We start from the raw sequence: 26,343 nt of genomic DNA, 5'->3' as shown, positions 1-26,343 counted from the left end.
TTAACACAAATCAGGGACGGGCTGCCCTTCACCGGTATTGAGGAGCCCTCCTCAGAGGGGTATGGGAAAGAGTGAGACAGCCCACAAACATGTCCAAAATGGCCTCTGTCACTCAAAAGCCTGAAAAACCTCCAGGAGATTTTTATGAACAACTCTGCAAAGCCTTCAGGATCTACACCCCCTTCAACTCAGAAGCCCCAGAAAGCCAGAGAATAGTGAACGCAGCATTCATCACCCAGGTAGCACCGGACATCACACAAAAACTTCAAAAGCTAAATGGGTTTGCAGAGATAAACATCTCCCAGCTCCTCAGTCACAAAGTATTCGTCAGTAGGGACAAAACTGCTGAGGGTGTAAGAAATGAAGATTAGTTTAGCTTACACATAAAGGAAAAAATATTAATATAACCCAGCAGCCTACTGCCTCAGTTTCCCACTCCCAGGTTAAGCAGGAACAAAGGAAGCTTAAGCCAGTCCTATAGGCAGTAAAAAAGATGCCCAAGAAAGAGCTAAGTCAATCCCAATTCAGCACTAAATCCCATGCCTTATTTGGCAAAGGGGAGCAGGTAAAAACTAAAATGGTTGAAAGGTGATGGGGGAAGTGGTTAATCACAAACTTTTGTGCGGGAAAGCTAGGTAAAGGAAAGTTAGCTCTTCTCGGATACGTTGTAACTTCTGAAGTATCCAATCTATGGAGAAACAGAAGAAGGGCTTGCATGCTAGGCTTAGGGGTATAAATTGTGTCATTTTTCTTTGTTCAGGGTGCCAGCCACATTTTCTTGCTGTGCGTTCCCTCTTGCAAGATTGAGAATAAATTCTTTTCTTCTCCACAATTGGGTGAGCCTTATTTTCTTCCAGGAGATTTCTTTCTTACATTGCAAAAAAGCAAATGAAACAGCAGGTCTCCCTGTTAGCAGTGGCCTTAAAGATGGAGTGGAGAGATAATGCATGCCATGTGGGTTGACAGTGGTGGTGGCAATGTAGGTGGCTGTTAGCCTTTGAGAGACTGCAGTGAGGATGCATGTGTCACTGCTTTGTAAAGTGTGATGGAGCAACTGACTCCACTCTGAGAAACTCCCTTTCCTAGTGTCTCCAGCCACTCTGTTTTCTGTATCACTGGCTTGAACTCAATGGAAGTTGCAAAAGCAAAAATATTAAGCTCTTTGATGGAAACACCAATAATCAGCCTCTCCTAGGGAAAGTCTGCACTCACAGTAAGTACATCCCAGTTTGAGTCACCATCCAATATACTAACATTTCAAGAATTCATACTCCTCAGACATTTAAAAAGTTGCCTTTCTCTTCTGTTCCTTTTCTTCTGGAGCCCATGTTCTCATGCAAACATAAGCCTTCAGGAGCAACTCATATAAGCTTAGAAAGTTACAGTCACTGAGCTGGGTTTTACAAATCTTGATTCTGAGGCTATTTCTTCAGAGATTTCTCTATTTATAGAGTAATGGTTCGCTAACTTGAGGGTGTATAAGTACCACCTGTAGAGCTTGCTAAATTCCAGATTCCTGGGACCCATCACAGAGATTCTGATTCAGGGCTTCTGGGGAGCACCTCTTGAGAACTGCTGAGCTCACATCTGAAACCTGAGACTGTCAGGCAGCCAGAGGCTTCACTTACATGGCTCCACATTCACAGCACCTAAATCCCATTACCGGCAAAGAAGAATGCCTGAGTGCATTCATGAGGAAAGTGTCACTCTGGTTTTCTTGCCAAGATATTCACCTGCTCGTGTCCCTCTCCTGCTTAAACCCGAGAAGGTTCTCCACTGATTCCTTGGTGCCAGCAAATCTGCAGAGTAGAGCAGTCCAAGTTTCCCCGGCTGGCCCAGGCCAGCTTTTCAAGACTTATCCCTAGCCCCTATCTGACATGTATCCTGGCCAATCGAAGCCACTTTTCATCTCTCTGAAAAGAGCCCTCGGTATTGTTTCAGCATTTTTCCTATGTCAGGTGCTTCTGGCTCCAGCTGGGGAGAGGAGGGACCAAGGAAGGCTTCGGGAAGGCTGCCTCTGAGCTGAACTTTGAGCAGGAGTGTCTTGGATGGAAAGGACTAGAGTCAGCAGAGAAAGATTCACTGCTGCTGGATCCAACAGCCCGAGGAGATGCAGGGGTCGGAAAGGACAGGCTGGGCCAGCAGGTCCCGTGGCAGCGGCTGATGCGATTGGAAAGTGAGGCTGCAGCTAAAGGGGGAAGGCCTGGAATGGTAGTCTCTAAAGCTGGGTTAGGTCTTATCAAAGCTAAGAACACTTTCAGGTGAGTCATCTGGCAGCAGCATGCAGACTTGTATTTTGTCCTGCACCAAACTGAGAGAAATCCCACTGATGAAAGAAGGATCAAAACCTCAATATGCCACCCATGGAAAAGAGGGAGATGGACTAACACTCAGAGAGAAGACATGTTAAGATAGATGCACAGCACAGAAATTACATACGCTCCAGTTATTTCATATGGCAGTGTTTACCTTGACATCTCTGGACGTGCAATTACGACTCCCAATTGCCCAACATCCAGAGTTGGCTTATTGTGTGTAGCACATACAAATGGAGAAAAATTACAAGCAAAAAGACGTCATAGAGATTTTGTAATTTTTCTCTTGTTTGAGCAAATGCAGGAAATCTTTTTCTGAAAAGTACTAATTTTAATAAAGCAATTATATATAGCAATTTTACAAATAGATATTAGAAAACCAAAATCAATACCCATGAATATCTAATATATATAGAAAGCATATATAAAAGAAAAATTAAAGAACAAGATGAGAAATTTTCATCTGGATTATTTCTCATATTACAATCATGGAATATTATTAAATTTTAGTCATTTTTATAAAATATAGTTTATGTGTACTAGTTATGATTGTATTTTGGCATTTTAGAAATCAAAGAACAGACCATGACTATCCAATGCCGCAGGATTAAGAGTTCGGCCTTAAGTGAAACAGAAGTACATGCTGCCTCATGACTGCCTATGCTATGAAAAATTAGAAAGGGCCTAATAAAAGTGATATAAAGGTCCTCGTGTCACTGAACAGTGTATTTTATAGATACAACAGTTTTGTTTTTTTTTAATATTTATTTCTCTTCTCTCCTCCCCACCCCCCTCCCCAGGTGTCTGCTCTGTGTCCATTCGCTGTGTGTTCTTCTGGGTCCACTTGCATTCTTGTCAGTGGCACCAGGAATCTCTGTCTTTTTGTTTTGTCATCTTGCTGCGTCAGCTCTCCGTGTGTGTGGCCCCACTCCTGGGCAGGTTGCACTTTTTTCATGCTGGGCTGCTCTTCTTACAGGGTGCACTCCTTGTGCATGGGGTTCCCCTATGAGGGGGACACCCCTGTATGGCATAGCACTCCTTGTGCGCATCTGTACTGTGTGTGGGCCAGGTTCACCACATGGGTCAGGAGGCCCTGGGTTTGAACCTTGGACCTCCCATGTGGTAGGCAGATGCTCTACCCATTGAGCCAAATCTGCTTCCTGATACAACAGTTTTATACAATGACTGATGTGACAGTTTGAAGCTGGGTGGACCCCAAAAAGATCATGTCCTTAGAGCTAATCCATTCCTGTGCATGTAAATCTACTGTAGGTGGGACTTTTTGATTATTTGATTAAATTACTTCAGATAAGGGCTTTGTCTTAGATTGTGAGACCCAGGGCAGGTTTTAATCCTCTTATTGGAGTCCTTTATAAATGGAGGAATAAAAAGCAACAGATAACAGAAAAAAGCTGCAGAGACTCAGGGGAACTCAGTGAGAAATGCCCAAAGGCTGAAACCAACTGAACACAGAAGCTGGGAGGAAGCCACTTTCATCAGAAGCTGAAAGCATCAAGCCCCTGAGGAGAAGGGAGAGATGAGATGGTGCCACTGTGTGCCTGATCGCACATGGCTGCAGCTGGGGGAGAAAGCATGTTCTGATGACACCTTGATTTGGACACTTTCATCGCCTCAGAACTGTAGGCTTAATAAATTAGTAAATCCCTGTTGTAAAAATCAACCCATTTCTGGTATATTTTGGCAGTCTTTAGCAAAGTAAAACAATGGAAATGAACAAGCATTATATGTAAGTTAGCTCTCATTTTAAAGAAATAAATTTACCAAAATATTAAGAGTGTAAAACATTCCTTTTCAAAAATACAAAACATTTTAAACAAATATTAGGTGAAAATGAATATCTAATTTACTTGAGACAAGTAGTTTCCACAGTAGATGCATTTATTTTTATTGCAAATATAATACCCTTTAAAACATACAATAGTTACGATTTCTGAAAATTAAGTCTGCCAGAGTGAACTGCAATCTCCTTAATTCATATGCCTTAATCCGTTAAAGTAAAGAGCCTCAGAATTTTGTACTTTAAACACACTACAAAAGGACTTGGAAAGATGAACCTATTCCAGCACATAGAGACTTACCTATACTGCCGTGTTTATTGAGAGAAAACAACAGTATTATTTAATCCCATTAAACATCAAGCATTAAATCCAAAGTAATAATCCTAACAAGGAATAGGCCAGTTCTGATTTCACTTCCTTATCTAGCGCTATAAGGTAGAAGAACAAATATTAACAGCCTCAATGTGAACTAATTTTATGTGTGCCAAACATCACATTTAATCATTTATCTGAGATAGCAATATAAAATGTAGTTGATCTGAAATTAAAGGTTCCAAATCTTAAGTATACCATTTTCCAAGAACAATCAATTACCAAAAGCAAAGCTATCAATCAAATACTCTAAGCATGCTTTTTCATACCCATAAAACTACAAAATAAAATCCTGGTATAAACTGCAAAGTACATAAGTCATAAACATATACAAAACAAAATAATGAATTGCATGAGAAATACTAAAAAACAAACAGATACTCAACACAAAAGTTTTGAGAGTGAAAAATACTGCTTGCAAGAATAATTTATGACTTTTTCATGTTAATTTTTAGTGTATAAGACTGGATTTATGACAGGTGCAGGAAAAATGAACACAGAGGTCTCTTTATGGTAATAAGATGATAATCCCCAAAGGATATCAAATACTTGCTTTCTGTAAACTTTTTCAGGTTTTGGCTTTGTAATAAATAAGTAATAAATATCTTAAGTATGTTTTATATATCACCCACTTATCTTTCTCCATTTGAAAGTTTTTCTCCAGAGTCACAATGCCTTAGAGGCATCCCAGTGGGTGGAGAGTTGGGATTTTGTAGTAAATTCATTAACAAAGCAATCTTATTATCTATGTGCTCCTGGAGTTTATATATTCGCTGATCAATGTAGTCTGTGAGTTTCTTCTCCATTAGTTCCATATTTTTAGAAAGGATTTTTTCCAAGTAGGAGTAAACAGGTAACTCTTCCACTCTATAAATACATAAACAAGCAAATAAAAATACTACTCCTTACATTATAAAAAACAATGAAACTAAGCAGCCAACATACAATGCTGATCCTCTTTCTCCTGTTTCTATGACTGTCTTCTGTCTCCTTACAATGTATTTTCAGGTTCTAATATACATACTCACCAGGCAATCAGAATCCTGAATGTCCTACACATTCTTATTTCTTTAATTGTATAAACATTTATTAAGTATACAAATATTTTTGTATGAACATAAGTTTTCATGTTTCTGGGTACATGCTCAGAAGTATGACTGATGGGTGAATAATATTTAATTTTTAAGGAATCTGCTAAACTCTTTTCCAGAGTGGCTGTACATTTTATATCTACTAGCAATAGATGAGAGATGTTTTTCCACATACTCATCAGCATTTGATATCTTCACTGATTTTTATTTTGGCTCTTTTCATAGGTGTGATACCTCATAATCTTATAATGTAGTTTCCTAATGCCTAATGATGCTGAATTTCATTACATGTCCTTATCTGCTATTCACCGAATCTTCTTCAGAGAAATATAGCTTCATGCCTTGCACATCTTCTAATTGTATTGCATTGTTTTTTTTCCTGTTGAGTTTTGAGAATTCCTTACATATTCTAGGTAAGAGTCCTCTGTCAAATATTTGGTGAAATTTTGACTGGAATTGTGTGAAGCCTATATATCAATATGGAAAGAACTGGCATCTTTGAGTCTTCCAATCCATGAACATAGTTATGTCTGTTCGTTTATTTATTTATTCCTTTCTTTCTTCAGCATGTTAGCATTTTTAGTATATGGATCCTGCATGTTGTTATATTCATACTATGTATGTCATTATTTTAAGGGTATTTTTAATTTCAGATTTTACATGTCATTGTTTGTATATAATTGATTTTTGCTTATTGATCTTGCATCCTGTGACCTAGGTGAATTCACCTATTAGTTCTAAGCATTTTGGGGGAATGAGTACATTTGTTGAGATTTTCTATGTAGATCCCCTACAAGTAAGGAGGGCTGTCTTTCTTTCTTTCCAATTGGTATGCATTTTAACTCTTTTTCTTGCCTTACTGCAGTGGCTAGAACTTCTGGTACTATGTTTAATAGAAGTAGTGAGATTGGATATCCTTACCATGTTTCTCATTTAGAAGAAAAGCACTGGCTTTCACCATAAAGTATGAGATCAGCTGCAGATTTCTCATAAATGCCTTTTATGAGGTTGAGAAAGTCCCCTCAACCCCTAGTTTTCTGAAGTTGTTTTAAAATTGTAGATAGGTGTTAGATTTTGTCACATACTCTGTGTCAATTTATATGATTGTATGAATTTTATTCTAGAGCTTCTTATATGGTAGATTACATTAATTTTTGAAAACTGAGCCAGCCTTACATATCTAGAATAAATTCCACTTGGTCATGGGTATAATTCCTTTTAATATTGTTGGACTTGATTTGTTAGTATTTTGTTGAGAATTCTTGTATCTAATTCATGAGCAATATTAGTTTACGGTTTTCATTTTTTGTACTGTCTCTATCAGGTTTTGATATGAGATAAATTTAGCCTTGTAAAAGAAATTCTGTATTTTGGAAGAGATTAAGCAAAATTTGTTACCTCTTCTTTAACTGCTTGGTAGAAATCTCCAGTGAAACTATTGACATTTCTTTCTCAGGAAATTTCAAATTCAAGTTCTTCAACGGTTAAGGAATTATTCTGATAATCTATTTCATCTGGTATTGTTGTTGTAGTTTTTCTAAGAATAGGTACATTTCCTCTAAGTTTATGAGTTTCTTTAATGGTCACAGGATTTGTAATGATATGTTATATTCTTGATATTGGTAATTTGAATCTTCTCTCTTTTTACCTTTGTCAGTCTTGCTAATAGTTTATCAATGTTATTGATTCCCCCCCTCTGCCAACTCCCCCCTGCTGAAGATGGCACCCTTGTCTGTCTGTTCTTTGTCTGCTCGTTGTCTGTGTGTCTTCTTTTAGGAGGCATTGGGAATCAAACCAGAGATATCCCATGTGGAAGGTGGATGCCCAACTGCTTGAGCCACATCTGCTCCCCACAACCAACTTTTGTTTCACTGATTTTCTCTACTGTTTCCTGTTTTCAATTTCATTGATTTCTGCTCTATCACTTTCTTCCTTATGCTAGCACTGGGTTTATTTTGCTGTTTTTTTTCTAGTTTCCTGAGGTAATAAATTAATTACTGATTTGAGACCTTTCCTAACTTCTATTGTATGCTTATGATGTGAAAAATTTTGCCTTTCAGCACTGCTTTAGTTGTATCTCATAAATTTTGATGTTATCATTTTACTTTCCATTCAATTTTATGTTTGTTTCCATTGCCTTTTGGACTTTCTTTTGACCCATGGATTATTTAGATATGTGCTGTTTAATTTCCAAGTGTTTGGAAATTTTCTTGCAGCTTTCTGGTATTGATTTCTAGTTTGATTCCTTTATGGCTGGAGAACATCCTGCATAGGATCTCTATTCTCTAAATTTGTTGAGGTTTGCTTTATGGCCAAAGATAGAGTCTATATCAGTGACTCCTCCACTGGTGTTTGAAAACAATGTATATTCTGCTGTTCTTTGATGGAGTGCTCTAAAAATGTCAACTAGATCCTATTTTTGGATAAGATCCAAAGTTTTTCTCTACCTTTGCTGGTCTACTAGTTTTATCAATAGCTGACAGTGACAAATGACAATTATAATTGTGGATTTGTCTATTTCTCCTTTCAGACCTATCAGATTTTTTATCATGTATTTAGAAGCTGTGTTGTTTGGTATATATACATTAGGATCACTATGTCTTCATTTGTGGTCATTTTTCATTATGCAATATCCCTCTTTCTCCTAGTAAATTTCTTTGTTCTGAAAACTACTTTACCTGATATTAATATAGGCACTCCTGCTTTTTAAAAATTTTGCACGGCATAACTTTTAACATCTTTTTGCATTCAACTGATGTATGTCATTACATTTGTACTAAACATCTTGACAACTGCATTTAATTGGGTTGTGGTTTTTTCTTTAAATCCTCTGTCAATCTCTTTTAATTGATGTATTTAAACACTTACATTTAAAGTAATTATTGATTTGTTAGGCTAAAGTTTGTAATTTCTTTTTTCTTGCCTTCCTGTGGATTACTTGAACATTTTTTAGAATTTTGTTTTGAAGTATTTATAGCAGTTTTGAATATATTAGTTTATATATATCTCTTAGCATAGTTTCTAGGTATTAGAAAATACATGCAACTTATTGAAGCATACTGGTATTGGTATTTTACTTTGATAAAAATGTAGAAATCTTACATCCTCATAAGTCACTTTAGCCTTTTCACTTCTAAAATATAACTAAGATATTTTCTCTATATACATTGAGCACTATATCATATGGTGTTATGATTTTTGCTTCAATTATCAAATATGATTTAAGAAACTCATGAGAAGAAGGATGGTCTGTTATATTTACACCTGTCTACATTTTACTTTTTTTCCCTTTCTATCCTCCTCCCCCTCCCTGCTGTTTTTGCTGTGTCCATTCACTGTGTGATCTTCCGTATCTATTTCTCTCTGTCATCTTTTCTCATCAGAAGATTATGATGTGTCCTGGTGTGGATTTCTTTGGGTTATCTTGTTTGGAGTTTGCTCAGTTTCTTAAACTTGTAAATTTATGCTTTTTAACAATTTGGGAAAACTTCAGATATTATTTATTCAATTACTTTTACAACCCAACATTCTTTCTTCTCTCCCATCACCATCCTGATCAGGAAATTGTAGCACCACCTGATTTTGCAAGGACTGGGACAAAAGTTCAGGCCTGTACTTGACCCCAACATCTTGCTTGGCCCTGCAGAAACAACTCCAGCAAAATAATCAGAATGTTGCTTGGTTCTTTCTTCTCAGAGCAGGATGAAAGATCAGCTCCTGATGTGGCTTGCTGACATCACCACAGAGGGAAACCAGAGTGCCACTTCCTCTTTCCATGGGGTTGGGAGTACCTCAGTACTTCCATAGGTGTTTGGATTGAAAAGGGTGGGTATTGTTGAAAATATTTTCTGTTGTTAGACCTTCCTTTTCTTGGTTCCTTGCCTATCAGGAACAGGCTTTTCTTAGAGCTTTTATTGCCTGTGCCAGTTCATGGTCCTGGGTTGCAGACTTCTCTGGCACCTCATCCAGGATACAGAGAGACAAACCAACCAACCAACCAACCAGCTCACCACAGTTGTTCTTTGTCCCCACAAATCCCTAACGAGTCTGTTGTCTTCTTTCCAGCTTTCAGTCTTCATATGTTCATCCATTGTGTTACGACCTGGGAGGAATGTGGCTACTCATTCATGTCTATAACTGAAGTATTCCAAGTACTTTTTAAATCCCTGTTTAGTGTAAATTTTTTTCCACCGTGTAGACCAACTTATTATCAATATAGACTATCAACACTTGACAACTAATGTAATCTCTCTATATCCTAAACAGATAAGAACCATGCTTTCCATTAACTTATTACACTCCTAAAATTTCAATGCTAATTGGAGACCTTAAAAAATAAACTCAAGTAATCCAAATACTTCATTTTAAAGGGGAAAAAAATCTATGCTAAGATTTAACAGCCAGGACTATGCCTGGAGTCCTGAATTTCCAGTATAGTGTGCTATTTCAATAAACTATATCTATGGAAAGAATGGGGACTATATTAAACATTTAGCTACCTCTCAATGAAACCTCAAGTGCCAAAAAACTGGGAATATGAGATTAGGGAATAAGAGCCTCTATACCACAAGTATGATCTTAATATATTTTTCAATGGTTCCAAAATTCCAATTGTGATCTACAAAGAAAATCTGTTATTATTACAATGGCTTTAACACAACCCAGCAAAAAAGCGTACAAATAATAGCTCCCAAGACTATTTTACGTTTGTGCACATAACTTTCTATTTCACCTACTAATATCTGTACCACTTCAATAAAATGCCTGAGAAGTGTTGAACACCTTCAGTTATGGGCACTTGCTTCCTTTCAAAGGAATGCATTCTACACTGAAAAATATTTATTTCATACAAGTTTGTAAATGGTAAGATGCAAAAGCCCCTAAAATGATTTCTGGTAGCAGATTTTCAGGCAGTAATTATTAAGACAAATCTGTTTCCTTTTAGCTGATTCTCCCACCTATCAAATCTAAACATTTGTTTTAAAACACTTACGCAACACCAACAATGCCTTCACCGGGCTTGATTATGTTTTCTTGCCACTCGGTGTTATGTCCCACATGGAGATGGTTAACTTGACTACATAAATTCTGAAGGAAAGGAAGCAACTCAGATTTAGGTATATTTGAGTTGCAATTTCCTTTCTTTGGTAAGAAAGAGGATCCTGAATTTTTAAGGTCATTTTCAAGAAGAGCATGGTTTTGTGGCATGATTTTATGTTCATCAAGGTTGGTAATATTTCCTCCATCAGGTGGCTGCGTATTTTTATCAATGTAAACTTTTAAGTCTTCAGTCATTTTTCCAGATATCAACCCAGATTTGAACAGAGGTGTGCAAGATGACTTATCTAAAGCTCCTGAAGCAGATGATTGTAGTCCAAGCATATGCTTGTATCCAGTTCTTCCCAAAACCGACTCAAGCTGCTCGCCAAAGGGAATAGAATTCTAAATAAGGTAAATAAGTAAATGTCACTATTACTATTAATAATGATAGCTAACATTTTGAGTAATTACTGAGTCAGGCATAGTGCATTCTCTCATTTAATCATTACCATATGCTTATGAAATATGTTACTACTATTATTATCCCAGAAGTAAGTTTATCTGGCCAAGGTAATATAGCTAGTAAGTGGCAGAACTGGGAAGTGAACCCAGACCACCTAACTGGAAAATCAGAACTTTTACCTACAAGTATCTTTAGTAAAATTTCATTAGCATATTTTAATATTTTCTCTACAAAAAATCTAACATATGGTTATAAAATTAAGTTCTCTAATTTAAGTCACAACAATTGATCATTTTCTTCACCTACATGATGCCAGAAACAAAAGATACTAGATCTCTGCTTGCAAAGTTTATATTTTAGAGAGAGAGGAAAAAACCAAAAAACAAAACACCAATATATAAACAACAAAAGTATCAAAATGGCCCTGATGAAACTCTTTGGAGGGAAAAGCTACTTAAATTTAGTGGTTGGGAAGGGTCTCATTGATGATGTAACATTTAAGATCTGAATAACAATTTTTTAAAAAGTCATGCCAGGATGTGGAAAAAGGGGTTCTGCCCAAAGAGAACAGTTAAGAGTGCTATAGTGCTGAAGTAGAAGCTAATTTGGATATTTAAGGAATACACATATAAGATGTCTTGTGCAAGATGCCCCCCCAAAATGTGGTAAGAGATGAATTTGAAGAGATAAGTAGGGTCCAGATCTTAAATGCCAGGGTAAGGAATCTGGATTAATTCTAAGTGTGGTGGGAAATGGTCAAGGGGCTTTACCAAGGAGAAGTACAAGGGCTGAATTAACATTTGAAGTCATTCTGGTTGTACTCTGGAAAATGGATTTTAGTGGTGCAGGTAACAGAGGTAACAGAGGTGAGATAATGGTGGTGAAGAAGAGTCCTATGTCTTAATTTAAACTCTCCTTCCCATGGTTTCCAAAATCCTCAAATCTCCTGATTCTCCTAATTCAGCCCTTTGCTTCAATAACACTAATATAATATTTGTAAACATTTAAAAAGTTACAAGGAGATCTTTATTTGTATTATTTCTCTTAAACTTCCACATTAATCTCATGATCATAGCTGTATTATTGTTCAGATTTTATACATGAGGCAATTTATCCTTAAAAGGATGAATCAACTTGCCAAAAACCATACAACCAATAATGTCAGGACCAGAACTTAAAAGTCAGGTCACCTGTCATCGAATCCTTTTCTCTGGCTCCTCTGTCACACTGCTGTCTTCTACTCTTCGGGTTCCACTTTTCTCTCTCTGTGTCCTTCAATGTAGGTGCTCCCCAAAGAAATGTCTTCCTGCCTTTTCTCTCTCCATTAACTACTTTCCCTGTCATCTATAACAAGGACACCTCTCAAAACTCCCCTCCAGTCAAACCTGAAGGTTCATTTAACTTCCCTCAATCCTGTGTTTCTAAATACTTGCAAGATCATTTTAGGTTATATTTTATTCACATCTAAAGCTCAATATGCTCCCAAGTAAACATCTCTTCTTTTCTCCTAAACATCCTTCTTCCTTCTTTCCATTACATTATTAGAATCACCTACCTCAAATCTCCATATCAAGTTTGACTCTTGTTTTCTCCCTCACACCAATGTTCAGTAGGTTGCCAAGTCCTAATGGCTTTACTGTTTTCTCATATCACAATCATGTTACCATTTTCAAATCCAGACCCTCATTAACTCTCATGTGGAACAGGGAATTAAGGGTGTAGCCGGTCTCCTCCTTGCAGTCTCTCTATCTTCTGATTTATTTTTCCTTCTGATTCACTTTATACTTTTCAGTGCATTAAAATTTCTAAAAACATAAACTCAAAAACATCTACAAACTTTTAAAAGATCATTCAAAGTACTCCATGATCTAGTCCCAATCTACCCTTGAACGTACCCTCTTATTTCTTTGTTCCAAGGAAATTGAACTTCTATTTCCTAGTTATTCCTTCTAGCATTGAAGACTTTATCCATGTTATCCTCTTCATCTGTAATTGCCTCCCTGCAAGTTTACTTTCCAAATTTTTCTTAAAAGGCCGAGATAAAATTCTTTTTCCTTCTGTAAGCCTTTCCTAATCTTCCTCACCATCATTCTCCACTTACATGCCCTAGCTTTATGATCCTCTATGAGCCTAAACAGAGGCTATACACTAAATGAGGCTCTTTGCACTCTCAAAAGTGCTTAAATCAGTGCTTTGTCCATTGACAAGGAGCTTAATAAATACTGGCTAAATGAATGTGTGGATAAATTCAGGGAAAATTGTGAAGATCTGGAGTCAAAATATTTTCTGAGTAGGTCTGTAAAATGTTATTTTTACAAACTAATAAGATAACAGTTAAATTAAGAATACAAAGTCAAAGGAAAAAATTTTAAGTCACTACACGTCCTTATTAAAAGCCATCTCTTACGAAATTTTATAATAATATCTGGTAAAGATATCCATTTCTACTTACCCGCTGCTGAAACCTAACCATATTCATCAGTTGCTGAGCTCCAGGTGATAACTTTGAGCCCATGGATTCCATCATGGTTTGAACCCTATCTAGGTCTATCCTGGATCCTAGCACAGGAGACCCTGCTGAAGAATTTGCTGAAGCCAATTTCATGTGTACCACAATTTTACTGATGAAGACACATGGCTTTTCACCAAAGGAGAGCATCTATTATAAAACAAAAGTTCCAGAAAATAATATTAAGCAATAATCACCATATAAGGTCAGTTCTTTGTATTAACTAAGCAAGAGTAAAGTATTCAGGAAAACAAAAAAACTTTAAATGTACTTTCACATTTTGAAGCTTTTACCTAAAATAGCAATTGTCAGAACTTCCAGATTATTTTGAGACTCAGAAGAGCAATTTAAATAAAACAATGTCCTTCTTAAACTAAAAAATTACATGGGAAATATAAAAGGGGGCAAAATAAAGTTTTACTTACTGCATGTAAGGAACTAAAAGTAAACTAGACCAATTTGAGAATGTTAATATGCTGCAACTTAAATGCAAAATAAAACAAAATAAGGCTGTCTGGGAGCCCATTCAAAGTACTTTCTGAAATGCTAAATTTAAGCCAGTCTTTTAGAATTAGCATTATAAAGAAATCCCAAGAAGACTTAATATAACTCACTGTTTTACAGATATAAAAGGAAGAAGTCAGGGTTGATTTTCAAGTAGTAAAAGTCTAGCCTGGAACCTAGCTCTTTTTGTTTCTTTATTAATCACCTTTTCAATGTTTTACGTTGCTTCATTCTATCCATGTCTCTGAACCAAAAGGCAATTCATGGGTGATATGGACACTAGAGTAGCTTTGGTAAGGGAAGAGCCTTCGGAGTCAGAAAGGTCTAGGTTCAAATGATGACTCTGCTACTTACAGCCTGTGTGAACTTTGTCAAATATTGAAACCTCAGTTAGAAGTAAAATGAAGGAGGATAATAACAATGATTTTGCATGGTTGTTGTGAGGATTATATATTAAAATTTCAGTCCTACCAATAAGTGCTAAAAAATATGCATTGGTTACTATTATTATTCTAAACTTCATATACTATTGGCCCAGATAAGGCCTATATTTCCTTAAATGAAATGACCCTCATTGAGTATGATTATTATGGGTCTATCCCCACTGGAATATAAACAGGAGGGCTACTTTATTTTATAAATGCTTAGTACAGTTGTCTGGAATACAGGGGGTACTTCTATATATATGCAAAATGAACCAATCTACTTAAACTACTTTCTAAGCTATTAGTATATGCTACATAAAACAATGTCTTGGAATAATATGTTCTGTAAGTTTGTTACCTACTTGCTGTGAAAATCACATATTTTCTCTTAGTTTAAGAGTTAAGTGTCAGGAATGAAATTCAGTTAGAGAGCGGGAGAAGCCACAGGGAACAGCCAGAAGTTAGAAGTCAACAGAACCCAAAGGAGAAAGGAGAAGACAGCACTGCGTGCACTGCCATGTGACAGAAAAGCCAAGGACCAAGTATCCTTGTCAACCAGTCACAGCATGCCACAGTCTATGGGGAGGAAGCATTACCTTGCTGATGCCTGGATTTTGGACTTTTCCTGGTTTCAAAACTGTGACCCAATAAATTCCTGTTGTTTAAGGCATCCCATTGCATAGTAAGTGTTTTAGCAACTAGGAAACTAAAACAACTACCCAGCTCAAAGCTTAGTGGCTTACAAATTAATGATTTGGGAGAAAGGTGAGGATGTTGTCATGTGATGTAAAGCATGGATACAAACAAGATAATGAAGCCCAAGAACTCCCAGTAGCCTATACCAGAATATTACAGACTTTGGGGAGAAAGCATACCTTGCTTACGTCTAATTTTGGATTTCCAATTTTCAAAACGGACTGGGGATCAGCCAGATCAGTTGTGTGCGCAAAGCTGCTTTGGATATGTTTTTTTCAAATAAGAGTTGCAGAAAATGTGGCAGCAAGTCTGAGGCTTTATCCCACTCTAAAGTCGTTTGCCAGTCAGACAGTTAAGGCTCCATTATATCCTTGTAACCAGAGCTATTGGCACAGTCCTTTGAAATAACTTTTGCTATTACAAAGGACAAGAGGGGGAGCAGAAGTAGCTCAGTGGTTGAGTACCTGCTTTCCATGCACAGGTCCTGGGTTAAATCCCTGGTACCGCCAAAAAAAAAGAAGAGGGAAGAGGAGCCCGCACCAATCAGGATGGCAGAGTGAGATGCTTCAGGGATCCATCTCCCCATAAAACAACTGAACATTTGAACAACCAGCAAGAACTGGCAGAAACATCATTCTCAAAGCTCCAGAAACCAGTTAAGGACTACAGTAACAAAGTGAGTGCTGAATCAAGAAAAAGGCTACTTAAAAACAATAGATCATATGGCTCCCTGGATAGTTTCTTCGTCACCCCTCACCAGCTTAGCACAGAGTCTGGCCCCATTCCCAGGGCTTATCCCTAGGTCCAGTTCTGGAGGCAGCAGGATAACCCTCATGGACATATTGGGAGCATGTCTGTTGGGTCCAATCTGTCTGCTGGTGGTGTGAAGGGCTTGCTATCCCAGAACTTGACTGCTATACAGCAATCAAGTCATGCTGCCAGGGATAAGAGATTGCTAGATGAGGGACATAGAGTGCAGTGCCCAGGACCATGAGGAAAACTATTTCCTAGGGAAGAGGGGGCACTCAGAATGATGTAGGCAGGGAAATTCCTAGGGCCACATGTGCATGCCTAAGACAGGACATATATGCAGAAAAGGTCAGGGCAGCTCCTATGCTTTGGCCTAGAACTAGTCTCTAAACTCATTGTATGGATAGGCCCTAAAGGAGAGCACTCACATGGGTCAATCTGCAAAGACTGGTACAGGTCTTAAAAATATTGGAGATTATGGAAGCTCCTAGAGACAGAAGTTATAGCACAGGGTGCCAAGGGTGGGGGTAGGGGGAATGCAGAGCTAATGCATAATAAGTGTAGGTTTTCTGTTTGGGAAGGTGGGAAGTTTTAGTAATGGAAAGTGCTGAGGGTACTGCAATGTTGTGAACGTGACCAGTCCCACTGAATGGCATGCTTGGGAGTGGTTGAGATGGGAAAGTTTATATTATATATATATTCCCACAATTAAAAAAAAAAGATCAACCAAAGAGACAATGACAATTAAATATAATACATGATACTGGATGGGATTTGGCAAGGGAGGATAAATGTTTCAAAAGGAAATTATTGGGACATGTGAAAAAATTGGAATATAGACTATAAACTTTGTATCATTGTTAAATTTCTTGAACTTGTTAATTACATTTAAGGTGGTTACATAAGTGAATATCCTTGTTCTTAGGAAATGTATATGGCAGTATTAAGTGTTTAAGGAGCATGTTATATACAACCTATACTCTTTGTTCAGAAAATGGATTGACAGATATATATAGATGGACAGAATAATATAGCAAATGTGGCAAATGTTAAAATTGGTGGATCTGGGTATCTGAGAGTGGTAGAGTTATATTGGCGCTCTCTGCATGGGGTATGATTTTTTTTTGTATCTGTTCTGTAAGACTGAACATATTTAAAATGAAAACTAAACAAACAAAGTAAGTCTCATAATCATCTATAAAGTAATAATAGTAGGACAGAATTTTAGAGATAGTAAGAGTCCAAAGATTTATTTTCTTTAAGTCCACTAGTTTTACCCATTGGGTGGGTCCAAATTGATGAAGAGATCTGTCCATGGCTACTCAGGTAGTCAGCAATAGAGGATTAATATTCAAGGCTTAGGAGCTCTGGCTCATATACCACTGAAGTTCACCTCAATGATTTTTCTCAAAACTCAAGATACCAGTTGAAATTCCTTTAACTTTTTTTTTTTTAATTTCTCTCCCCTTCCCACCCGCCCCGCCCCCGCCACCGGGCCGTTGTTTGTTCTCTGTGTCTATTTGCTGCGTGTTCTTCTTTGTCCGCTTCTCTTGTCAGCGGCATGGGAATCTGTGTTTCTTTTTTTGTTGCGTCATCTTGTTGTGTCAGCTGTCCGTGTGTGCAGTGCCATTTCTGGGCAGACTGACCTTTCTTTTGCGCTGGGCGGCTCTCCTCACATGTGGGGCTCCCCTATGCGGGGACACTCCTGCGTGGCACGGCACTCCTTGTGCGCATCAGCACTGCACATGGGCCAGCTCCACACGGGTCAAGGAGGCCTGGGGATTGAACCACTGACCTCCCATGTGGTAGACGGAGGCCCCAACCACTGGGCCAAGTCCGCTTCCCCCTTTTAACTTTTAAGTGCTCTTCTCTGCTAACTTCTCTAATTTTGTTATTTTTCTGATAAAATGGGGCCAAGATTTTTATGGTTTCCTTGGCACCGTTAAGTTTCACATAAAGATAGAATTTTTTTTTTCTTTTTCTTAGTTTCCCAAGATTTCCAAATACAGAAACTGTGTTAACCATATTACATAATGTTAAATTTCATAGCTAATTAAAAAAAATTTTTTTAAAGATGATTCAACCATGAAAAGGGTTGTTAATGTCTTTTTTCCATGTTCATTAAGTATTTAGGACCTAGTTGTACTAATCACATTACCAAACCAACAGAAAATAAGTACATATTATAGAAAAACATTTGTAGTTGTCAAATTATTTAAAATTTCATGCCAACTTACCTTTATTTTACAAGCAAGTGTGGAGGACTCCAATTTTAGATATTTTTTGTACAAAACAATCTTCTCATGTTCACTAAAAATAAAATAGAATTAAAGTTATATATTTACATTTATATCATATTTTTAATAGTAAAATTTAAAAAATAGATTTCTAGACCAATCCTTAAATCCAGAGATTCAGTTTCCCTGATACGACTCAAAGAGTTAGTGCTCCCTACTGAAGTGGCCTGTCTGCAAACCCTGCCTCTGAAACTTACTACCTGCATGAGAAATAAATGAGGTAATCTACAAAAACATCACATACCACACAGCACATACTAAAGATAAAAAAATGTAGCTATTTAGCTATTCTTTTCAATGTGCACAATATACAAAATAGTTTATAATTTGTGTTATATTAAGGAGAGATAGGAAACATCATAAGAAATCAGAGAAATGATCAAACTATAAAATGCTGAATTATGGATTAAATGGATTGGTGTAATAGTCTTGGACTCATGCAATATTTACCACGGGCTTGATACCAAAAAGTATGTTCAAAATTTCAAACTGAAGAACAAAGTAACGTTTGGAACACAGTCCATTGTGAGTCTATGGAGAGTTCCAAGAAGCAGAAAAAGGACTGCACTCTGGTCTAGACAGTTTAGTAACTAGCTATGCCCCTCTACCACATCACCTTCCCTCTATTAAGCTATAAATTTTTACATTTATAAAAATAGACTGTCTTTAAGATCCCTTAAACGTATAATGTTCCTTGCCTGCTTGTATGTTTTTATCTTCTCTTCCCTAATTCTGACACCACCGACAATCAATAAATATTGTAAAAGCTGAGGAAAAGGAAAACACTAATTCAGAAGAACTCTTGTGCATGTGTGACAAACCTGTTATCCAGAACAGTGCAAATATTTCTTCCCCTACTGGTTCCACAGTACTCCTCTCCTGAGTATACTTCCATATTTCTTGCTGAACTTAAAATGCCAATAGAGACGACTTCTTCACCACCATTAGGGTCACACCTCAGGTAAAGGAAACAGGGGTTTTCCTCTTGGCTTTTAAGGCTTCTCTTCAAAACCACCAGATTCTGGCTGAAAAGAAAATTGTTAAGAATATGACACAGCACAGCTCTAGGAACCCTGCTCATAACCCCTGATTAGGCCAGTTATTGAAATCTGCTTCTTGTTTGCTTACATTTGCCCTAGCGGTCCAACCACCTTGCCAAGCACCTAACAAGGGCTCAATACAGAATTCACAAGGAAATGGATGCTTCAGACATCAGGGCTTTCCCCTCTACTTTTTCCTTGATCATTTGCATTCTACTTCATTTCCTTTAATAACTTCCCAGAGCACCCTAATGCATGCAAAGCAGTTGGAGGCAAAAATGAATAAAATACAAAAGTATCTGTTTAAAAATGAAATCGATTCTCTATAGCTGGGACTATTTCTTCAAGCTTGTTTTGGTCGACAGAGGTTTTTATTTGTTGGTTCGTTGGGGGAGTGAAGGATTCTGATTCTGACAGGAGACTCGATGAGCTGCCAAACCGAGCATCCAGGTCACCTTCCCACCAGCCTCCCGGGTGCTTTCCCTCCGAACCCGCCCCGAACCTTTAAGTACCCCGGCCCCGCCCACACGCGGATCCCGGGCCTCACTCCCACCTCTGGGCCCCGCGGTTACCCAGGTCGCTAGCGCGCTCCCCGGTTTCCAGATCCCGGATCCAGACCCTCTTCCCCTCCCGTCCCGCTGCCCCTCAATGGCTCCCACAGGAGCGTGGCTATCACACAGCGCAGTCTCCCAGTCCCGGCCGGCCTGGCGCACCCCGGAGCAGGTGGCGCCAGCAGCTCCTCGCAGTCGAAATCCGTGGCGCTGAAGCCATCCCGGGTGAGAAGGAGGCTGTGGGCCAGGGCCCCGCATGGGGCATCCCAAGAAGAGGCCAACATCGGGCGGCGAGTCAGTCTCCCGTCCTCTATCCCCGTCTCCATTTCGCCGCCTCCACCCCAGGCCAGATCCGGAACCTTTCTTCCAGTACATGAGTTTCCTCCAGTGCACATTTGGACAAAGGAAGCAGAGCAACTTCCGCTTGTTCTGCTTCGGCGCGAGATGCGCCACCTGGGTCTTTAATGGGGAGTGGACTTGGGAATGCTAGCTAAACACGCATGCGCCTGCCCTCCTACTTTGGCAATGGCGTCAAAAGCGGCGGGAGGGGCGGGTTTAAAGGAAGAGCCTGCGCACTGGCAGCGCCGAGTCCTGCTGGGGAGACCTGTGCTCGAGCGCATCAAGATACGCGAGGGCTGGTGATCGGTAGTCGCTGCCGTTGGCGTTGGGGAAAACGACAGACCTGTGGACGACGGTTGCTTACGGTTCCGGTCCATCCAGTGAGAGGAGTCAGTCGTGATACGTGGTCTCGGCCCTCCACGCGACCTGGAAGACCTCCTCCCCAGCTGCCGTTATTTGTTAAGTGGACGGCACGAGCCTTTTTCCTGGCTGCGGTCCACAGGGCAGTGCCCCTGCTGCACTTCGGACGGCTAGAGTGGACCACAGGCTGTGGTTTTGGAGTATTTTTACCCTACACTTACCTTCACAGACAAATCCCTTCTTTCTTTTGATCCCCCCATGGGGTTTCAGATGGATGTTGGAGTTTGCCTCTACCACGAGGATGTATCGGCGTCACTGACTGGGCATTTTAATCGTGGCAGGTGGTGTCCGAAGGAGCTTTCAGAGATCCGGACGTTTGCGATGTCACCAATTTAGCTGAAACAGGGATGGCCTAATAGCTAAATGGAGACAAGGGTGACCTGGTTCCACAGTCTCAGGATCTCTGGCAGCCAGGGTTGGACGCTTTCCACAACAGAATTCGGACAGTTGTGAAAGATGTGGGCGGAAGGTTAAGTCTGCCCTGCACTATCTGCTCTCCTGGTGCTGGGAAGAGTGAACAGCAGCAGAGCCTGGAGTTCCTATTGATGTAGAACGAAAAGTACCTTCACACGTGGGAAGGGGGAAAGTGGGAATGAGATGGAACATTCTAGATTCCTCGCGGGATAGAAAGGTAACTGTCAACCCCACATTTTGAAAGAAAACTGGAAATTAGCTTTAAAGAAAACTGAAATGTCAGCTTTCTTAAAACATTGGTTTTCACCCTTGTATTTATGGTGGTACTACCTCTGGAAAATAGTGTTTGCTCTCCCACAGTCTAGATTTGACTCAGAATTTACTGTTGTGGGCCCCTGGTTTCTTGAAAATTACTTTTTGTCTTAAGTTCCATTTGACAAATGAGTTAATCTATAAGAATACGTAACCTGCCCAAAGCAGGATAGAATATCCATTTGCATTTGTTTTATATGTGTCCCGGTGCAAGAGAAAGTATGAGCATTTGTATTTTTCTCTAGGTAGTTACTGATGCACAAGTCATGACAGATGGAGTCACCAAGTTCAAAGAGAGAAACACTACCAAGGATTTGATATGGACAATTAAAAAAAGGTTTTTAATAGTAATGGTTTTAATTTTAATAATTTTTCTTTAGTATTCTAGGATCATTTTCATTTGTGTGCTGTAGTATTTCAGTTCCATGTGTCTTTTCTATTGTAGTCATAACTTTATCCATCTTTATTTGGAAAGTCCAAAGGATTGTCTTCAGAAACACTTGTATGCACTTATGTGTGATGAGATCACTATTTTCAACTGGATTTTGATGTCCTTAAATAAGGCCGTATGACCATAATTCTGAGAACTGGAGATTCCTGTGGCCTACACATTTTTTCATTACCACACATCAAATGATTTCAATCAAATTTTGTTCTTCTTAAAGAAAAGCTTTCCTATTGTGGCAGTTTGAAGTTCTTCTATGGCTCCCCAAAAGATTATGTTCTTAATCTATTCCTGTGAGTGGGGTACCCTTTGAATGTGTTAAATTTGGTTTGAGGGTCCTTCGATTAGATGACTTGATAAGATCGATTTAAAGCTCTTGACTGGACTACCTCAGTGAGGTATGAGTCATCTTGGGTTTCCACATTCTTGCTTGGTCTGATACAAATGGAGATACAGAGAGAGAGGGACACACACAGGAAAAGGGAACTCTGCCATTTTGACCCAGCCATGTGAGATAGAGAACTCCAGATTTGCCTACAGCTGCAGGAAAGGTAGAGAAGCCCCAAGAGAGTGAGAGAAGAGGCCTGGAGAGAAGCCCTATGCCTGGTTACTCACAGGGAACAGTAGATTCTGGAGGAGAAGACAGTGATGTCAGCAGAGTGCACCTGCCATCTTGCTTTACCATGTGGAAAAATGCCAGGTTGACAGTAACTAACTTTGGTGGGAGAGGATCTCTGATGGTGCCTTGATTTGGACATTTCATGGCCTCAGAACTGTAAGCTTTTACCCAAATAAATTCCCCTTTATAACAGCCAACCCATTTCTGATACTTTGCATTGGCACCTATGTGGCAAACTAAGACACATGTCTTTCTCCATCTCTATTTCTTCTGTTTTTAAACATGTACTTCCATCTGAAGAGTTCAGGTTTTTTAATGGTCATTAGCCTTCATCCTTATCACCTCCATTTCATCCCCTTCACTTCCCTTTGATCCCTCTGGTGATTGATGCTCCTCACTGAATCACCATGACCAGTATTCTGAGTGTGGCATACAAGGTCCTTTGTCCTCTGACTCCTGCTTGTCTTCCTCTATGCTGCCCTGTCTCTTCTATGTTTGTAAATGCTTCCTTTCCTATACCTAGGAATGCCCTTTCCTTTAGGTTGCAGGAAAAATCTTGTTCATTGTTCAAAACCAAGCACAGACCTCTACTCTGCTATACTTTTTTTTTTTCTTCTTCTTTTTCTTGTTCTATACTTTTAATCACTAATTCCTCTGTGGTATACTTAAACATTTTAGGTACTATAATTCTCTTGCACTGTCAGACTTTATCAATTAATTCACATATTTGTGTTCTCTACCATCTGTAAGCTTGCTGAGATTGGGAATTGGCCTGGTAGAAATGATAAGTATACATCTGTTGTTTAGAATTCATAGGAACAGGAGTGGAGTTTGGGTGGGAACTATCACAATGTAAGAGAAGCAGAAAAGGGAGAAATAAGTAAATCCAATCATATTTATTTTTTCATACCCAGGGTGGTTGTGGTAGTGTTGAGGTGAACTCAATTGTATTATGCTGAATTACTCTTATCGTGAATAGAAAATTGTTACTGTAATTTTTTTACTTGAAATAAAGTATATTTGAAAGCTTTCTATCAGTATCACAATGTGATTTTTCAGCTTACATATTTTATAGGACTTTTTTTTGATTCATGCAAAATTTATTTTAAATATGGCAGATTTTATCGTGTTCAGAATCAGTTCTAGCAAACTGGCAAAGAAGATGATTTGAGTTTTATTGGTCACATACGATCTTTAAGTTGACTAAAGATTATCAGTATTATAAAGAATTTATATGTGGAACCTTAGAAAAACACAACTTACCCAAACCTCCTGAACTTGCATATTAAAAAGAAAAAAGTTAACTAAGGCCCAAAGTGAAGTTACTTTACGGGCATCGGCTATTGACTATACTTTAAACTATTTATAATTAACCATCCAGTCCTGATAACATGGCATAGACCCATTTTTCCTTTATTCTCCCCACTAACCCCAAGTATAAACCCTGGGAATGGCACAAAAGCCAATGAAAAGAGAACTGAGTGGTGATCAGTAGGAGTCCTGGTTTGGTACCCCAGGACTAGAAGAACACTTCAGAGGTGGGCTGTCTTGCCTCCTCTCACAAACAGAAGACCGCACAGACCCAGTACTTCCTCGATCCTTGACCTAGCAACAGAAATTCACCCTGGCAAGCTCATTTCTCTTCTGGATTGAACAGGGTCCCCATTGAGAACACCGGGTGAGCCTGGCACCACCAGCAAAGGGAATCATTTGGGAGCCTTACCAAAAAGAAGTGGCTGGGGGAAGGCTTCACCGTCCCTGCTAGGCCAGAGACTCACCTTTTCTGAGAAAACATACTAAGGTAGTAGAATCTGCAAGGGAGACACAACCACAGCAAGTGGCCTAGTCCAGGAAGACTCTCTGTTAATTCTAAGAGTATAGGGCATTTTAATATCACTTATTAATATAGGATATATAGTAAGAATCACAAAAGCACATCTTGTGGCTAACTATGTGTCTTAGTGGTTCTCAAACTTTTCGTCAGTGGACACTTCATACCCTTAAATTATTGACCCCTCCATAGAGCTTTTGTGTATATGGGTTATATATTCCTGATTAAAAAATAATTGACCCCAACCTCGGTCTTAACTGCTTGCTCTGTTCCCCCATGCTGCAGCCCCCCATTGTAACCTCCACTGAGCCCGCTGCCACTGCCTCTGTGGAACCTGCCCAGGGAGCCTTTTGATTTATGTCTGTCCAGGGCTGGTTACCTTGCCTGGGTCAGACTACACCCTGTTTCATGCTTATACTCTAAAATATAGAGGCCTGACTTTGAAAGCATATGAGGTGGGTGTTTTGGAGACAGCTGTGCATCTGTAATTGCACAGAAGCAGAAGATGGCTGTGCCTCCTACATATGTTGATCTTGGGAAATCTGCCAGGGATGTCTTCACCACGAGCTATGGATTTGGCTTAATAAATCTTGATTTGAAAACAATCTGAGAATGGACTGCAACTTAAAAGCTCAGGCTCAGCTGACACTGAGATCACCAAAGTGACGGACAGACTGGACACCAAGTACAAATGGACTGAATATGGTCTGACATTTACAGAGAAATGGAACACTGACAACACACTAGGCACCAGGATTACTGTGGAAGATCAGCTCACACATAGACTGAAGCTGACCTTTGATTCATCCTTCTCACCTAATAATGGAGGGGGCGGAAATGTTAAAATCAAGACAGGGTATAAGCAGGAGCACATCAGCCTGGGCTGTGCGATGTAGATTTTGACATTGTTGGGCCTTCAATCCAGAGTGCTCTGGTCCTGGGTTATGAGTGCTGGCTGGTTGCCTGGCTACCCGATGAATTTTGAGATTGCAAAGTCCGGAGTGACACACAGCAATTTCGCTGTTGGTTACAAGACTGATGAATTCTAGCTTCACACTAATGTGAATGATGGAACAGAGTTTGGTGGCTCATTTACCAGAAGGTGAATAAGAAGTTGGAGATCACTGTCAGTCTCACCTGGACAACAGGAAACAGTAACACCTGTTTTGGAATAGCAGCTGAGTATCAGAATGACCCAAATACATGCTTCTCGGCTAAAGAGAACAACTCCAGCCTGATAGGTTTCAGATACACTCAAACCCTACAGCCAGGTACTAAATTGGCACTGTCAGCTCTGTTGGATGGCAAGAATGTCAATGCTGGTGGCCACAAGTTTGGTCTAGGACTGAAATTTCAAGCATAAATAAATACTGTACAATCATGTAATTTTAAAATATTTTGCAGCATAGCTACCTTCAAGATTTAGCGTACCTTTTGATGTATGTCTGGGATGCAGTATTGCTAAGTGTCGTGTTAGACTTCCAGGTTAAAGATGACTCAACTTTTAAAGTGTTACCCTTTCAGAGGTACAGAAGAAACTCAATTCTAAAAAAGGGGTAAGATGTAGACTTTGGAGGAACTTGGTGGTCCTTCTAGAGATGTCAGGTTTCTTTTTTATCTAGAAATGACTGAAAGTGGAAGCTGATAATGTGTAGGTGCTTTGTAAATTCCTATTGAGTAAATGAATGAAATTGTGATTTTCTGAGAATTGTACCTAGGTTTCCTAACCCCAGTTGGGGAAAGGTTCATTGCTTGGTGGTGTGTACAAGCTTATCCCAAATGAACATTTTTCGACAGATCTTCATGACCTGGTTCTACCCAGTTCATCACCTCTTTTACACCAAAAGTAGTCTTCATGGCTTGGTAGGTGTATCTTTTGTTCCAGTTTGGGGTGGAGAGGGTGAATGTGATAAAGCCAGTAATTGAGGACTGAATTAGCTCTCTGGTTGTGGTCTTGTGACCCTGCACAAGAGTATAAAATAGCTTCCAAGAGCTCCAGTTGCAAGCTAGGAAGTCTCTAACTGTAATCACGTTGTTACAACACTTGGAATCTAAATTGGACTTCTGTTGTATTCTCACCACTCAATTTATTTTTAGCAGTTTAATGGATA

The 26,343-nt window shown here is 39.0% G+C and overlaps 1 protein-coding gene, 1 long non-coding RNA gene and 1 pseudogene across 2 annotated transcripts; 2 read left to right on the top strand and 1 right to left on the bottom strand.

Moving 5' to 3' along the window:
• Positions 1–4,193: 4,193 nt before the first annotated feature.
• On the bottom strand, positions 4,194–20,283 carry LOC101427637 (ATPase PAAT). The gene is made up of 6 exons (XM_058298187.2): positions 20,015–20,283; positions 19,083–19,286; positions 18,202–18,274; positions 13,533–13,739; positions 10,571–11,019; positions 4,194–5,353 (listed from the first exon to the last, which is right to left on the bottom strand). The coding sequence occupies exons 1-6, from the start codon at positions 20,245–20,247 to the stop codon at positions 5,119–5,121; spliced, it is 1,401 nt and encodes a 466-aa protein (XP_058154170.1). The 5' UTR covers positions 20,248–20,283; the 3' UTR covers positions 4,194–5,118.
• Positions 20,284–20,399: 116 nt separating this feature from the next.
• LOC105745011 (uncharacterized) lies at positions 20,400–23,433 on the top strand. Its single transcript, XR_009186043.2, has 2 exons — positions 20,400–21,242; positions 21,583–23,433. It is a non-coding gene; the product is annotated as an uncharacterized lncRNA (long non-coding RNA).
• Positions 23,434–24,689: 1,256 nt separating this feature from the next.
• LOC101427571 (non-selective voltage-gated ion channel VDAC1-like) lies at positions 24,690–25,654 on the top strand (annotated as a pseudogene).
• The last annotated feature ends 689 nt before the right edge of the window (positions 25,655–26,343 follow it).

The sequence above is a fragment of the Dasypus novemcinctus genome, chromosome 6, assembly GCF_030445035.2.
Source record: "Dasypus novemcinctus isolate mDasNov1 chromosome 6, mDasNov1.1.hap2, whole genome shotgun sequence".
In the NCBI taxonomy this organism is placed as follows: Eukaryota; Metazoa; Chordata; class Mammalia; order Cingulata; family Dasypodidae; genus Dasypus; species Dasypus novemcinctus.
The sequence above is the reverse complement of the archived record's forward strand: the minus strand, read 5'-3'. Positions and strand labels throughout refer to the sequence as shown.